This window comes from Salvia hispanica, chromosome 2 (genome assembly GCF_023119035.1).
Source record: "Salvia hispanica cultivar TCC Black 2014 chromosome 2, UniMelb_Shisp_WGS_1.0, whole genome shotgun sequence".
Lineage (NCBI taxonomy): Eukaryota > Viridiplantae > Streptophyta > Magnoliopsida > Lamiales > Lamiaceae > Salvia > Salvia hispanica.
Window position 1 is genome coordinate 8696138 of NC_062966.1, and position 17780 is coordinate 8713917.

The 17780-nt window shown below is 32.1% G+C and overlaps 2 protein-coding genes across 2 annotated transcripts; one reads left to right on the forward strand and one right to left on the reverse strand.

Annotated features, from left to right (window-relative positions):
* Positions 1-1545: 1545 nt before the first annotated feature.
* LOC125207243 (nucleolar MIF4G domain-containing protein 1) lies at positions 1546-7696 on the forward strand. The gene is made up of 13 exons (XM_048106507.1): positions 1546-1644; positions 1719-1804; positions 1885-2797; positions 2885-2952; positions 3603-3685; positions 4213-4312; positions 4460-4545; positions 5127-5209; positions 5372-5499; positions 5579-5680; positions 6378-6671; positions 6750-6872; positions 7107-7696. The coding sequence occupies exons 1-13, from the start codon at positions 1641-1643 to the stop codon at positions 7488-7490; spliced, it is 2454 nt and encodes an 817-aa protein (XP_047962464.1). The 5' UTR covers positions 1546-1640; the 3' UTR covers positions 7491-7696.
* A 7124-nt stretch (positions 7697-14820) lies between these two features.
* On the reverse strand, positions 14821-15358 carry LOC125207494 (dehydrin HIRD11-like). Its single transcript, XM_048106864.1, has 2 exons — positions 15057-15358; positions 14821-14975 (listed from the first exon to the last, which is right to left on the reverse strand). The coding sequence occupies exon 1, from the start codon at positions 15335-15337 to the stop codon at positions 15065-15067; it is 273 nt and encodes a 90-aa protein (XP_047962821.1). The 5' UTR covers positions 15338-15358; the 3' UTR covers positions 14821-14975; positions 15057-15064.
* Between the last annotated feature and the right edge of the window lie 2422 nt (positions 15359-17780).

Here is a 17780-nt window from a genome sequence, read left to right on the forward strand (position 1 = left end):
ATATTTATATGTGACTTGGAGATTCATGAAGCTTCTATAATTAATACTCCTATTCCAACTATCTCAAGAGGCTTTATATATAAACCATCTCATGGAAACTCCAACATTCTCATGGGAACTTCATTTTCATTAATATGGAATAGGAACTATCCATATTTTTCCTCCTTGAGTGGTAGATCGGTAGATGTTGCCTTGTTTCACTTCGAGTAGAACTCGCCGCTAAGATTACCAACTCATGGTAAGTTTGGTAACATCTAAGTTTAGATAATTAGAAGAAGGTTATTCTTTTACAAACTTCCTTGACTCCTTGTCAATGGCCGATAGAAAGCAAATTTTGACACTTTGTGCAATTTCTTGTGTTGACAAATCTTGTACTCACATGGTTTGTGACTGGGTCTAGGGATAACCACATTTGACATACTGTAGTGGGCTAATCACTCCAAACACATAGGTGTAAATTCGAATATTTGTGTTGCACTTGCAACTAACCTGATTTGGGTATGCTTTATGTTCACATACGATTTTTTTATCAAGCATGAGTGCTCGATGCACTATAGGCTATAGCTTTGTGGGATCTTCCAACTTCACTTGTGTTTATGATAAGGTCATGCATGCCTTTTGCATTGTGGTTTAACCATGAAGTTACACTATTTATTATGAATAAAAGTTATACTACTACTATTTTTTATGAATAAAAGTAACTACCGCGTACTAGTATTCTTTTGAATAAAATTACTTTCTTATTTATCATCCTTGTTTAACAGATCGTTCTTTCTACAAATAAATAGTACTATTAATCTTGTGAATAAAATTTATTAATTTTACAAATAAAAATTATTGTCCTCACAATTAAATAATTAGTGTTCTTATAAATAAATGTTAATATTCTGGTGAGCAAAATTAATTTTTAATAAATAAAAGTGAATATTCATATCGTGCGAATAAGAAATACGTTCTTGCATATAAAAATTAAGTACTCCCTCCGTCCCACAAAAGATGTCACACTTGTGGGGCGGCACGTGATTTTAGGAGGTTTTGTTTTGTGTGTTAAATGGAGAGAGAAAATATAATTTTTATATTAATGTGAGAGAGAACTTTTTCCAATCTTTTGTGGGACAAACTAAAAGGAAAAGTGTGACATCTTTTGTGGGATGGAGGGAGTATTATTATTGTGAATGAATATTATTAATTAATTAAATAAAATTATTTATTTCAATGAATTAAAATTATCATTCTTGTGAATAAAATTTGTTACTATTACTTTAAAGAAAAATTATTGTTCTAATGTATAAAACTTATTATTTTAATTAATAAAGATAATTATTCTAATGTACAAAAGTTATTAATCTTTTGAAAACGAGACTATTTTAATGAATAATAAAATTCTTATTCATTTCAATATATTTGAATAAATAAAATTTAAAATACTTGAACCCATCCGCATTCCCATTCTACTTGGGCTTTACTATAAAAAATATTTGAGCACGTGAATGGCCCAATATTAAACGGAGCAGCTCTATTTAAACCCGGTTTTCCTTCCTCATTACTTTCCCTCCGTTTCTGTATTCCGCCGCCGCTGCTCCCCACGTCACCGGTCCCTCTTTTCCTGCCCTATTTCACGCCGGGGAAATTCGCCCCTCATGGGTAAGAATACAATCCGCGCAATTTCTCTTCCCTACGCCATTCTACTTCCGATAACAGTTTTTTTTCCGGTGCAGAGGAGAAATCCAGCCGCAAAGAGCGCAGAAAAGAAGCTCGCTCAGTCAGGAATAAGAAAAAGTTTGATTCCTGGATCCACAATCGAGTATGATATCATTGCTGCACTTACTTCATGTGATTCTTATAATTTTCTTATTGAACTCGGAAATTTTAATTTGTTTGTAGCAATCAAAGATTTCTAAATTGGAGTCGAAGTCTGACAAGGCAGGGAAGCGACTTAAGAATAATGAAATTGATGATAGCTCTAGCCAACCTGAGATGGTTGGAATATCCAAAACTGAAACAAGGGATCGGAAAACTATCGAGGCAACTGGAAATACTCGTCCTTTGCGAAACTCAGAAGCGAAAAAGGAGTTCAAACGGAAGAGGAGTTCAGATAAAACTTCAAAACCCAATTTCTTTAACTTGCTGGATATGCAAACGAATGGGATGATGGCATCGGCAGAGGAGGATTTGCGTTTAGAGAGGAGACTTGCGAAGAAGCTCAAGCTGAAGAGTGGGAGGTTGACTAATGCAAATGATGATCTTGATATGTTGCTTGAAGGAATACCATCTATGGCTGACAGTCTTGGGAATGTTGGAAAAGAGAATAAAAAGGCTCGGGATAATAAATCGAAAACTATAAAGATGGATTCAGCTTATGAAGACTTGGATGATGAAATTTCATCCGGTGAAGGTAGCGAAGAATCCAATTTAGTAACTAGCGATGACGAGCTTGAGAATGTGATGTCACCTGAAGATTCCCCTATTTCATCGGGTGAGGCCAGTGAAGAGGCCGATTCCCTTAATACTGATCAGGAGCATGAGGATGCAGATCTTGCTCCAGGTGATCCAAAGAAAAACCTTCAAACTAGCAGATTATTGGAAGAACACGATGAATCCAGTTCATCTGAACAAGAAGTTGACACGAGAATAAGCTCAAATACTGAGGCATCTGGACCTCCAAAGGCTGTCTCATCTGAGGTAGCGTTGGATAAATTACCTAACAAAGGGGCAGGGAAATATGTGGCTCCCCATCTTAGATCTCGTGGTGGAAATGAATCGGCTGAATATGCTGAAGAGCGTAGAAGATTACGAGGTATGAGCATACCAATGTATTCTCTTATGGGTTGATGGCCCTATCAGTTATAAAATCTCCTAGATTGATTTAAATCGTTATTTTCAGGACTTTTGAATAGGCTTTCTGAAACAAATGTTGAATCAATCACTGGGGAAATTTCTGCACTCTTTCAAGTAAGTTACAAGTAGTCATGTCTACTTTGTATTATAATGTTCATACATTGTTTGTGGAATCTTTAGAGATGGGCAGCAAAATGTAAAATATGTCATTATAGATAGTAACTGAGCTTGGAAGCTATTTTTGGCAATGGCTGTATATGTTATAAATTTTACATTGATGTTTCACATATCTAACAAATAGTCTTTCATCAAATAAGACTTTTGCTAACTCAGGATTTTTGTGCTGTTCATAGGCAAAGGTTACTTCTCAATAAAATTTATGCAATCTTTTGATTTTATAGGCCTGGAAACTGATGGCTCTGTCCTGTTGTGGTTATGTGCCTATCTTTCAGTTATTTGCGTACCAGTTACTAGATTAGGAATATGCCAGCTGTTCCTATGACAAATTAGTTTCTAATCATGATGCATACTAGCTATACTGAGGGTTGACATGCGTCGATTGAGATCTCAGCTGTCATAATTTCTGTAATTCCTGCTACTTGCACATCTTGCAGACTGTTGGGCATCAGACATGCTGTTCATATGAAACCATTAATTGCTTTCTTGTCATCATGACGACACTTACTTTATTGTAAATTAGCATGAATTACCTTGTTGGAATACAATCTCAGTTGTCATCATTTGTGTAATTTTTGCTACTGCAGTCAGTAGGTCGTGCTGTTGGAACCCAGATTGTAACTGAAGAGATTGTGACATCCTGTTCTGGAGGCCCTCGTGGAAATGAACAGTTAAGAACATTCATTTCTTTCCCCATATGCCCCCCATGTTTTCTCCAGTTTGTTCATAGCTGAGTTTATACAGTAGTAGTCTTATTAATAACATTACTATAGTAATATATATAAACTTTGTGGTTCCTTCTTTATTTTGGTACAACCATGAGTCCATGAGGGGTTGGGGCTTTTATGAAACTACTCTAAATCATTAGGGAGCTGAGCTCCAGAAGATATTTATTCAGCCTTGGATATACTGGTATATTGATATTTCTTGGATGACCACCCTGCAAGGAACAAACATTGTACTTCATTCTTTTTATTACATAGGCTTATATGACTTGTATTCACCAGACATTACAAACCAGCACCATGGTTATACGTTGGGTGAAGAAAGGTTTTGTGGTATTTAGTTCTGTACTATAAATTTGTTTAGTTTAAGCATAAGATCTTTTCAGAAATAAGTTGATGTCTTTCATTTGAATATGGTTCTTATTATCTTTCATTTTTTTACTCAAATACATTGCTTCATTTTCTTATGAAGGTATGCTGCAGTTTTTGCATCATTTGTTGCTGGAATGGCTTCTTTGGTTGGTATAGACTTTGGTGCCAAACTTCTTTCACGTCTTGCAAATCGTTTTGAGGTACTTTCTCCTGGAAGTTTATACATCTTTTGCATGGTGTAAAATGTAAATCTAATTAACCAATACTGGAAAATCTACTTGATCAAATCTGTTCCAGATGTGTTTTTTCTTGGCTGACAAGAAGACTTTTTTGTGTTTCATCTCCAGGAAGAGTATATGAAAGAAGACAATCTCTCGTTACGGAATTTGACCCTTCTATTATCTCATTTGTTTGTTTTTGGAGTTTGCTCCAGGTACAGTAACAATATTTATATATACTGGTTAATTTTATAAATGAAATGTCATGCTCTCATTGCTTATTAGTTTACCTTTTCAATTGATTACATGAACCATACTTCAAATCTGTGTATGTTTAACACACTAGAGAAAGTAGGTATTTGCTTGACAGTCTTAGTTGTCGATCAGCCGATATTGGATCAAACATGATAGATAGCATTATATGTTTTGAATGTGTCCCTTGGCCGTCTATAGATTTTATGGATTTCGTGCAATTAAAAGTTGGTTTCTTTAAGATACATGCTTTTGGTATGACATGGAATGATGTTTAAGTATAGTGTTATCTCTCTGTCCTGCATTCATTGCATCAACCTTATTGACATTTGAGGTTGTTTTCAGTTGTTAACTTATAAAAACCTACGTACTGAAAAATTATTGGGTTGCTCTACAAGTGAGTGTTTTCTTGATGTAACTAACTTGACATTTTAATTCACATTTGAACTTCATCTTTTTACTGCGTCTTTAACTCTTGAGCCTCCCATTAGTCAATGTCGAGTTTATATGTGCCCCTCTGATGAACTCTCCTTCTGGTAACCAGTGAATTGATATATGATTTCCTGATTATGCTCGGAAAGCGGTTAACAGAGGTTGATGTTTCGACAATCCTGACAGTGTTGCAGTGTAAGTGAAACTGTCTTTGGTTTTTCTCATCATAACAAGTTCATAACATTTGAATATATTGTCTGCTTTGTGTATGTATATTAATTTTTTTGCCATGACCTGCAGTGGTCTTGGTCTCTTGGTGATTGTGTTTATGTATACTAATAAAATCGCTTCTGACAGGTTGTGGGATGAAATTGCGAGGGGATGATCCTGTTGGCATGAAAAATTTCATTCATAGTATTCAGAGTAGGGTAACTGAGTTGAAGGCCTCTGCTGACTCTGGGAAATCAAATATAAGCAGCAAAAGAGTATGTGCATGGGAAATTATTTACAATGAGTTCATTATATGAGCTTCCTACTTCCTCTGACTCCTGTAAATTTCTTCAGATGGAGTTTATGATTGAAACCATATTTGACATAAAGAACAATAAGAAGAGATCTAAGGAAGAAACCGTGCAGCACACTCACATAAAGAAGTGGCTACAAAAGGTTCATGTTTTCATCTCACACAATTACTATTGTATGTTTGAAGATAGTTCTTGTTCTTCTTATTAAGCAGACATCACAAATTCTACACCATGTTGCTCTACAATAACATGATCAACATACTGGAAAAGAGAACCCGGTTTCTGATACAATTGGTCTAATTGTAAATTTCACTTTTAAGTGCTAAGTTTGATCAAATAACATATGCTCTAAGTGAAGTGGTGTGTCATTGTGGCAGTCAATACCTGGGACGAGCTCAATCAACATGCATACTGTTTGGTCTTTGTCCTGCATAATGTTGGTCCTTTTTATATCGCATTTTCTCCGTCATCTGCCACTTGGACAATTCCTTTGCTCTTTTTTCTTTGATGTGCCAATGTTTTGTCTATTTTCTGTAAATCAAATGGTATCTATTTGAGGTTTTTGGTACGGGACATATTAGGTTTGTCCAAGGTCAGTTATTTTTCCAGAATCCTGAAATAAACACCGTTTGATTTATAGAAAATAACCACAAGATGAGTACCTGAGAAAATATTGGAGTTTTGTGATTTTTGCTGTACAAGTATTTTAGGTTCTTTGCATATGTGGAGAAATAAGCAAAGTTGTGTCCTTTTTGAGGTGTAAGTGTGCCCATGTGTATGATTATCTATGTCTGGTCTTTTTTCTTTTATTGACATTTCCCCTGTTTTGTCCATTGCAGTTAAGGGTTGATGATATATTAATACGAGGTTTGAAATGGAGCAAGCTACTTGATCCTAACAAGAAAGGCCAGTGGTGGTTGTCTGGGGACATTGCTTCAACTGTTGAAAATGTTGAAGAGGTTGCTGGCACAATTGATAAAGAAATCCCTGAAACCAAAAAGATGCTACAGCTTGCGGCATCAATGAGGATGAATACAAGTGCACGAAATGCGATTTTTTGTGTAATTATGAGTGGAGAGGACTATATTGATGCGTTTGAGAAACTTCTTGGACTGGACTTGCCAGGAAAGCAGGTATTAATATCTTAATTACTATGCTCGTAGTTCATTTATCACTTCTCATATTTCCTTATTGTCTTTTCTGCCCTCTAGGATCGAGAGATCATGCGGGTGCTTGTGGAGTGCTGTCTACAAGAGAAAGTATTCAATGAATACTACTGTATTCTTGCATCTAAGCTATGCAGCCATGACAAAAACCACAAGTTCACTTTACAGGTGAATTTCTAGTTTTTGGTTTAGCAATTTATGTAACCAAGAACCTTTTAGTTGATACTTGAGAATTTGATATTATAACCAAATATCTTAACTTCTCCCTGGTACTGCTTGAGGAATAAGGACATAATATGAGTATGGTGCAGTCAGTGTTAAGAACTCAACACTTCAAATCATCTCTCCTATTTAGCCTACAATTAAGTTAAGTGAATTACTTTGCGCCCTTTTCTGTTGCAGTATTGCCTGTGGGATCACTTCAAGGAACTGGAGTCAATGACACTGCTCAGATCAATGCATTTAGCAAAATTTACTGCAAGGATGATCGAGAATTTCAGTCTTTCATTAGCAGTTTTGAAGGCGGTTGATTTGAGTGACCCTGCAAATCTGACCTCTAAAAGGATCATGCATTTCCGGATGCTATTTGAGGCCATATTCGAGTTCTCAGATAAGAAAGTTTGGAATATTTTTACACGTATCGCTGTGACCCCTGAATATGAAGCTCTTAGGAGTGGAATTGAGCTTTTCATCAGCAAATATGTCGTAAGCAGTCAAAAGTCACTGGGTAGCAAGTTCAAGATTGCAAAAAAGGCTCTGAACAATATTGAAGGTCTTGTGATGTGAATTCACCCAAACTGCAGCAAATTTTGTGTACTGGTTTCCTTAACAACGGAGGTTCCTATTTATAGTCTTTATGATAAAGCGTAGACTAGAATTATGAATCATCATGACTATTGAATAGTAGACCTTGTAACAGTTTGTATCCTGACATCATTATTTTTGTGATGAGAAATTAATTACAAGAGCCAAAGATTTGGTTATTCATTCTATATGAACTTGTTGCATACTGCACTTATTCCTATTTACTGATTTACACATACATTTCTGATAACAATGTAACATCTCTTCACCAAATACTGTATAGTTAAGTGGGCAATGTCCATATCCTACATTGGTGAAATAGTAATAGTTCCATATGACTAAGTGGTCCTCTACTTAAGAAACCAAAAGGTTAGCATTACCTGGTTAGTTGTTTTTTTATCTAGTTCTGACTCTAAATTTAAAGTATTTAAATTTTTGAGATATTTTAAGATAAAGAAATTGATTTCCCTGCTATGGAAAAAAACCAACACCAAATGTTATACATCAAACGACATACTTTTTGCATAAATGTTACTATGACTAATAATCTCAGATACCATATTTTTCTTAATTGTTGCTGAGATTATTTGTAATAGAAATTGATATCATTTATTTAAAACCTACATCGTTTGATGAATATCATTTGATGCACATCATTTGATGATGTCTTGTTTTTTTCCCCCACAGTAAATGTGTGTAAATCTTGAGTTTCATATTATCTGGTCTTAGTTAGGGTTGTCAATTTTCGACACTCGACACGATAATCCGACACGAATCCGCACAAAATTATTGGGTTGGGGTCAAGTCTTATTGGGTCCGTGTCCTTATCGGGTTGGATGCGGGTCGAATACGAGTAACCTATTAAGAAATAATATTATTATTTTTATTATTATTGTAAAAAATATATATTACTTTAGTTTTTTTATTTCTTATAAATTAGGTTTAAGTAGTATAAAATGAATTTTAATTGTGTAAATTAGGTTAAAAATTAAGGTTTAATTGTGTAATATTAGGTTCGGTCGTGCCAACCCATATTATATCGTGTCGGGTGCAGGTCGTGTTCGGATTTACGGTTTCCTTAACAGGTCGGGTTCGGGTTAGGCCTTATTGGGTTGAGTCGTTATCAGGTTGACCCGATAACGATCCAATCCGCACGATTTGTCAGCCTTAGGCTGAACGAAACAAATAATTGCAGAGCTCAAATGTTGAAACAGTGGTAGTTTTGTCAATTGAGGAAGAAGACTACTCTAATACAGTACTCCCTCTGTTCCATAAAAGATATCTCATTTTCCTTTTTAGTTGGTCCGGCTAAAGATGTCGCATTTCTATTTTTAGAAAAAATACACTCTCACAATAATATAAATATTACACCCTCTGTCCCCAAAGAGTATGAACTATTTCCTTTTTCGTTCGTCCATAAAGAGTATTGACTTTCTAATTTTGAAAAATCCAAATAACATACTACCCTTACACATCATTTTATTTAAACTTATACCATTACCATTAACACTTACATCATTATAATAATGTGGAACTCACACTCCACTAACACTATTTCACTACCCATTCTCTCTCTCCCTCTCTCTCTTACTTTTCCCCTTATTTACCAGAGTGAACTACAAAAATGGTCCCTGGACTATGAGTTTATCTCGCCCATAGACCCTGAACTTTAAAAATACGGCTAGACATCCCTGGACTAAGAGTTTATCTCGAAAATGGTCATTTTTCACTGTTTTCGGTCGAAAATACCCTTTTGGGAGATTTTGGGGAGTTTGGGCATTTGGTATTTTTACACTTTTAACATTTTAAATCTGATATTATTTCAATTATGTACTAAATCTGATATTATTTCAAAGTTATCATTCTTCTTTCCTTTTGTCATACTTCACTTTGTTTCTTTATTTCAATATTAGATTTAATTTTACAAAATTAAATTTTAAATTTCAATTTTTAAATATCAATAAAAAAATTTAATTATAAAAATTATTAAATAACAAAAATTAATAGTCATAATCAATATTTGATAGTGTCTAATATTTAATCAATAAGGTATGACAACGCATTAGTTTTAATCAATATTTAATAGCTTTAATCATAAATAGATCATATAACACGATTTATTCTGAAATAAATATGCATCTAATGTAAGACTAATATAATTTTCGTTTATTAATTTGAAAACAATCAAAATTTACTAGAAAATTTCAACAAAAATACTCCTATATAAAATTTTTAGTAGGATCAAATTTTTAGTCAACTCACAATATTCAATCACAAGCAATTATAACAACCGAACGAAGGCTAAATAGAATAACTCTTATTCTTCCATCATGATTAATATATTATTTTTCTATACTTCTTCAATTCAGCTGAATATTATATTAAATAACAAAAATTAATAGTTTTAATCAATATTTATAGTGTCCATGAATTAATAGTTTTAATTAAACAAATTTATTGATATATAAAAATCGAAATTTAAAATTTAGTTTTTTAAAATTAAATCTAATATTGAAATAAAGAAACAAAACGAAGGATGACAAAAGGGAAGAAGAATGATAATTTTGACATAATATCAGATTTTAGTACATAACTGAAATAATATTAGATTTAAAATGTTAAAAGTGTAAAAAAACCAAATTGCCCAAATCCCCAAAAGGGTATTTTCGACCGAAAACAATGAAAAAAGACCACTTTTGAGATAAACCCTTAGTCCTGAGATGTCTGGCGATATTTTTAAAGTCTAAGGACTATAGGCGAAGATAAACCTATAGTCCAAAGACCATTTTTATAGTTCACTCTATTTATTAAAACCCGTGCTGAACCCAAAGTTCATACTCTTTGGGGACGGAGGGGGTATATTTTCTTTTTCTACCTAACACATATAAAACCCTCTATACTCCCTCCATCCCACAATAGGAGTCAAATTTGGTATGACCACGGGTTTTAAGAAATGTAAAAAATAGTGGGTTGGAAAAGTTAGTGGAATATGAAGTCCACTTTTTTATACTCCTAGTTTTATAATAAAAGAGAGTGAAGTGAATTAGTGGAATGTGGAACCTACTCACCAGTAAAAGTAAAATGTGACTCTTATTGTGGGACGAAAGGAGTATTATATTTTAAAAGCTTTTAAGGCCATATTTAGTCTGAGAAAGTAATCTGATCCTTAATTTTTAAATTTATGTATTTATTTTGAGTGTTAACTAAAATGACAAAGTAATCAGAATCCTCAAAACAAGGAAAATAATTCAACTTTCCAGGATTCTGAATCCTAGCTTTTTTAGATATTTTTTTTTTCAATTTTAGAATTCTTACATATATTTAGATATTTAATAGAATAGAGTATAATCTTATATTATTAAGTACTATTATTATTAATTAAATATTTAAAAAAATAATTTAAAATTATGAATCATACTCTCCTTAATTGCATTATAATAAATAACTATATTTACAATTATAATTAAAATCATAACAATTATATTATTATTATTATTATTATAATACTTGTAATTGTTATTATAATTATTATCTTATTAAATTATAATATAATTATTTGAATTATGGAGTAGTATATAATAAATAATATTATTATTAATTAAAAATTAATGATTAATCAACAAAGCCTTAATGAAAATTTGCAATTATAAATTTATTCAATTATAATATCAATAAATAATTATAATTATTTGTAATATTAAATATATTTAGTTATGATTATAATAATATAAACTAATAAATTAAGAAAATCTTAAGTCAATTACGTAAATTATCATTATAATAATAAATAAAATAATTATATTATTATAATTATTTTTTAATTAATAATCTATTAAAAGAATTTTAATATAATATTAAAATTATTATTATTATTAAATAAATATGAAATTCGAAATCTTGATATTTTTTCAAACACATGAAAATAAAGTTGTTGAAATCATATGTTAAGAATTCATTTTTTTAGAAATCATTTTCTTGATAACTTTACTTTCAACCAACCAAACATGGTCTAAGAGTTGTCATTTGTTATTGTTTTCATAATTAACCTGTCATGGATTTCTCTCATAAAATAAAACTTGAATCAAGTCGTAATTTTATTGTTATTAAAAATAAAAATTCTGCAGTTAATTTTTATTACTCCTATTATTTTTATTTAGAGTGAAGTGTAATGATTCACTTTTTTTTTCTTTCTAATTAATTAAAGTACATAAATCTATTTTTTTAAATTCTTTATATTTATATGTGAAATTAAGAATGGAAATAATTTAAGAAACTATGGAGTTTTATACTTCCATCCATAAAAAAGAATTAGTAAAAGAATATAGCATGAGTTTTGATAAAAAAATGGTAGAGTTCTCAACTACTATTCGCCACGATATTTTAAAAAATGATAATATTTATTAATTAAAGTAAAGAGAATAAAGTAATGTACTAAAAATGTGAGATAAGAATGAATAAAGTAATAAAAAAAGATAAGAGATAAGAATGAATAAAGTAATAAAATATTAGAGATAAGAACGAATAAATTAAGACATAAAGTAAGAAAGATAAGACATACGGAGTACTAATTTTTTATAAAAAAATTGAAATCAATCACTAACACAGGAACACTCTAAAATAAAAGGGTTGATCACTTACGAGTGAAGTACTCCTCCGTACACAAATAGGAGTCCTGTTTTTCCATTTTAATCCGTCTGCGAATAGGAGTCCCAGTCCACTTTCACCATAAATGGTAATAGAGTCCTATTTTCCACTAATTCATTCCACTCACATTTCATTTAAAACTAATATATACAAGTAAGACTCACATTCCACTAATTTTTTTCATCCATTTTTCTTAATATTTCTTAAAGTCTGTGCCGTCAAGAGATGAGACTCCTAATGAAATGACTGACAGAGAAAGTATTATATTATTGGTGGAAATGGATGGGTGTTCCCTCGTTGGAAGAAAATTTGTCTTACGGAGTAATTTTGGTGAACTAGTTTACTTTTGCAGTGGAGCCCTACTCCGCCTCTAGGTTAGAGTACAATGAGATGCGAGTCTAAGAGTATCCACAATGGGAGGGCCGTGGCCCTTGGCCCAGAGTCGGCCTAGGCGCGGCCCCCCACTACTGAGGCGAGAAGGGGATGCGGCTAGGGGGGTGGACGAGAGGGAGGCGAGCTCTCGGCCAGGCTGAGGCCCTTGGGCGCGAGGCACGGCTCGCAACTGCACGGGCCGAGAGTCGCGGCCCTTGGGCCTCCGAATTATTGTTATTATTTTTTTTTTATTCAAAATTTTTTATATATTCGTCATTTTTCCTCCTTTTTTTTTTACCTAAAACCAAACTTCACTCGAACCAATTGATTTCAATTTACTTTCAAAACATGGATTCTGACGATGAAAGTTTTCAACAAGGTGAATTATTTTTTTTAATTTTGCACTGTGTTTTAATTATTATAGGCAAATAATTTTTATTATAGCCAAAATTAAAATATAACAAAAAATGTTAGAAACCATTGTAGTGGCCAAGTTTTCATGGGAGGGCCAACTTTGTTGGGCATGCCCAAGAGGGCCACCATTGTGGATACTCTAACTACTTCCTCCATTCCATTGTAGTAAGTCATTTTTCCATTTTTTTAAAGTCTAACACATTCATTTTCATTTGTTTTTCTCTCTATCTTACTTTATTCTCTCTATTTTTTCCTCTCTTATACTCCCTCTGTCCCATTAAAAATGCAACGTTTTCCTTTTTTGGTTGTTCTATTAAAAATGAAACGTTTCCTTAAATGGAAACAACTCCATCTCTACTTTTTCATCTCTCTTACTTTACTCTCTCTTCATTAACTCACAAAACAACACTACATAAAATCCCGTGCCGATTCTCAAATGTTGCATTTTAAGTGGGACGGAGGGAGTACTACTTTATTACTCCTCCGTCCCGCTTAAGATGACACGTTTTCCTTTTTAGTTTGTCTCAACTAAGATGACACATTTCCTTTTTTGGTAACTTTCTCTCTCCAATTAATACACCCAATCACTTTTCTCACTCCTATTAAAATATCAATCTATCTTCATCTCTCTAATTTAATACCTACACCCATCTTCTTTCTCTCCAATTAAACACTTTAACCAATAACTCCTAAAATCCCGTGCCGGCTAAGCAATGTGTCATCTTAGCCGGGACGGAGGGAGTATCTTTTATTTAATACATTACATACATTTTCTTAATGAAAAAAATGGGAGAGGATCCCCTGCTGTGTTGAAAAACACAGCAGGGTGTGCTGTGGTTAAAACGCAGCCAATTTCACATGAAACGCAGCAAAGCTTTAGAGAGAGAAAGATGCAATTCCGATTATTATTAATACCGCCCACTTTTCTTTCACCCTATTTCTTTGTTTAAATATATTCAGATGGGGCCAGGTCATGTTTACAATCATACTTATATTATGCAGGACTTTGTATCAATATAATATATGCACGGCTTTGTATTTTATACTCTACTATAATCATGAATAAATTATTTATTAAATCCTACATATAAACACTAGCTGTAAGTTTTGTTATTGATGCATCAACACACAAACATAGCGTTAAATTAATTTAATTACTGATAAGTATTAGTTAATTAATCTAACAACTTAATTCATTATTTGTATTCATTATTGGTACATCTAGATATATACCTCAGATATAATAAATTATTTGTAGATTTTCTAGACTTTGAATATTTCTGAATAAAAGTTGTTTAAAAATAAATATAAATATAAATAGAATAAATGATACAATTCATAAAATTTATAAATAATTTATTATATGATCTACATTTATAAGTGTTATAATTTATAAGCTTAATTGATTTTTATAATATGTTTATCTAAATTATAGAAATATTGGAAAATAGAAAAATTGCACGCTGCATTTAATAACTTGTGAAAAATGAATATGATCCACTTGAAAATCAGTTAATAATTACACGAATGAAGTTAATGCTATAAATATTAATTTGTGTAATGTTTTTAATATGAATGTAAAATTAACCTGGCCCCACCTGAAATTATTAATCAAGAAATAGGGTAAAGGATAAAATCAGAGAAAGAAAAGTGGGCGGTATTAATAATAATCGGAATTGCATCTTTCTCTCTCTAAAGCTTTGCTGCGTTTCATGTGGAATTGGCTGCGTTTTAACCACAGCACTCCCTGCTGTGTTTTTTAACACGGCAGGGGATCCTCTCCCGAAAAAAATGTCTCTACTGCTATGGAACGAAGAGCATTAGGTGTACTATTTAAAAATAGAAAAAATTAAAACTTTAAATCTTGCAAAATGAAATCGGCTGACAAATAAAAACAGCAAATACTTCCATTAATTAAGCGGAGAAACAACATTTAGAATAACAATAATAATCCAAATATAAGAATTAAGTAATACGCTACAGCATGAATGCGCACACTCCTTCTTTCTGCCTTTTATTTTGTTCTCATAGATCAGCCTGCAAATCACAGAAAAACAAATCAACAAGAAGATCCACACAAACCAAGCCATAAACTGAATGGATTAGAGAGAGAGGTACGAAATCAATCAATCGCTGTCGCTGCTGCTGCTGCTGTCATGGCCGTCGCCGTGTTTCTTCTTATCCTTCTTCTCCTTCTTATCCTTCTTCTTCTTCTTGCCGTCATTGCCTTCGCCGCCGTGGATCTTGCCTTTGATCTTATCCACAAGGCCTTCCTTTTCCTTGTGGTGATCTCCAGATCCGTGGCCGTGTTCGCTCTTCTTCACCTCCTCGTGCTTCTCACCTTCCTTCTTGCCTCCCATACCCAGCTTCTCTTCGATCTTGTGAATTATCCCTGCCATTTTCGTACTGGTTGTTGATGGCTTGCTTGCTGCCCTTTTTATACACGACAGGTCTGACTTGTAATTAATTAATTAATTGTTTAATATAGATACTAATGGATAATTTTTGTACTTAGTGGTGGCCCACGCCGTGCCATTTACGCGGTAGGAGTAATAAATATCTTCACTATGAAATTAAATATCTTCCCGTCAATGGTTTAGTAGGGTCAGGTCGAGATTTCATAATATTCTTCCTAATTTCTGTTATCAATAATTAATGACATTGAATTATATGCAGAGTCTATCCATAAAATAATTATCGTGCTAATTTTAGAAGGCTAATTAAATATCATCTTAAAATTTATTATGAGATCAAACTTCAAAATGAGTTGTGATAATTCCTAAATGGGGCTTCAACAAAATGAAATCGGAGAATATAGTACCAGTTGGAAATATATTGATTTATTTTCTCTTTTATTAATTCTCTCGCGAGTCATATTTTTTTGAAAACTATAAGCGGAACATTTCTCTTTTGAAAAAAAAGTATTTCTTTTACTTTATTCTTTACCTATTTTATTCTCTTTTTAAATATAAATAAATTCTTTAAATCCCATATTCAAAAGAAATAATTAGCTTGGAAAAGAGGGAGTATATGAGTAAACTATAAAAATGTTACCTGATCTTTCACTTTCGAACATAAATGGTACCTGATCTTTATTTTATATCATTTTTAGTACCTATTAATCACATTTTTAGTACATGATAAGATTTTTACCCTAAAATGCCCTCTAAACAAATGCATTTTCCCATTTGTGTCATAGATGATATTTTGGGCATAAACAAAACTAGTACCAAAAGTGGTACTCCCTCCGTCACACAAAAGATGTCATACTTGTGTACGACATGAGATTTTAGGAGGTTTTATTTTGTGTATTAAATGGAGAGAGAAAATACTATTTTTATATTCATGTGAGAGAGAACTTTTTCTAAAAATGAAAATGTGACATCTTTTGTGGGACAAACTAAAAAGGAAAGGTGTGTCTAGAGCCTTTGTCCTAGCGGCAAGGAGCTTAGACATCAATGTATGAGGTGCCTAGTTCGAGCCCTCTTAACCTCAGTTGTAATTTCCTCATTTCTTAGGAGTTTATTTAAAATAAAAAATAAAATCAAAAGGGAAAGTGTGACATCTTTTGTGGGATGGAGGGAGTATTATTATAACTTCTTTCATTCTCATCACTTTTTATACTATTATTATTACCTCCGTCCCCCAAATTTTGACACACTTTGACCCGGCATTAATTAATATTAATATTATTATTTTAATATTATAAATTAATAATTAATTTATTTTTAATATCATTCAAATATATTTAAATATAATTATAATTATAATTATATTTAATTATTATAATAATATTATTGCTATAATATAAAAATTAATAGTAATTAACAACTAATTATATATAATTATTTAAATTATGAATCATATAATATTATATAATAATAAAAATTATTAATAGTATTTGTATTAAATTGATAACTAATTAATATAGTCTTAATAAAAATTTAAAATTGTAAATTGTATTCGTAATGTTATAAAGAGTTGAATATTTTTAGTTAGATGTTTCAACCCTAAAATGAGTATAATATAATTTAATAAAAAATATTCAATTGATATAATTACTTTAAATAATTAATTTAATTAGATGTTTTGTTCTTGATTTATTATGAATACAATTAGATATATGTATAAAACACTAAAAAAAGAAGAGAAAAGAAAAAAGAGAAAACATAAACTAAGGAGAAAAAAGAAACAAGAAAGGAAGATAAAATACTAAAAAGAAAGAAGAAAATGAAGAAAAAAGAAAGAAGAAAAAAAGAAATAAGAAAAGAAGAAAAAAAAATCACATCTTTGGTACTCCTATGTTAAAATTCTAATATCTTGTCCCACATCGGCTTGGTGATGATCCAATCTAATCTATATAAGTGTGGATAACTCTCCCCCTTATGTGGCCTTTTAAGGGGTGAGTGACTCATTTCTAATATGGTATTAGAGCGGACCCAAGCCGATGATGGATTTATCTTTTTATCTCTTCTCTTGCCTACCCAAGTGATGGAAGTCGATGTGTCATTCCGGCCCACACGTGAGGGGGCGTGTTAAAATTCTAATATCTTGTCCCACAACGGCTTGGTGATGATCCAATCTAATCTATATAAGGGCATCCACAATGGGGCGGAGGATGCGATGCCCTAAGCCCCGCCCTATGCGCTACCACATCAGCATTTTATCCTCCGCCCCTTCCACCTGCAATCCTTAAGTATTTTATTTATTATTTGAACATTTAAACACTACAATATTTCTTTTTTTATGTTTGCAAACATATCAATTAGCAAGAATAAATATGAAAACACTATAAATTAAGGCAAATCCTATTGTCAATATTTATTTTTTATTTTTTATTTT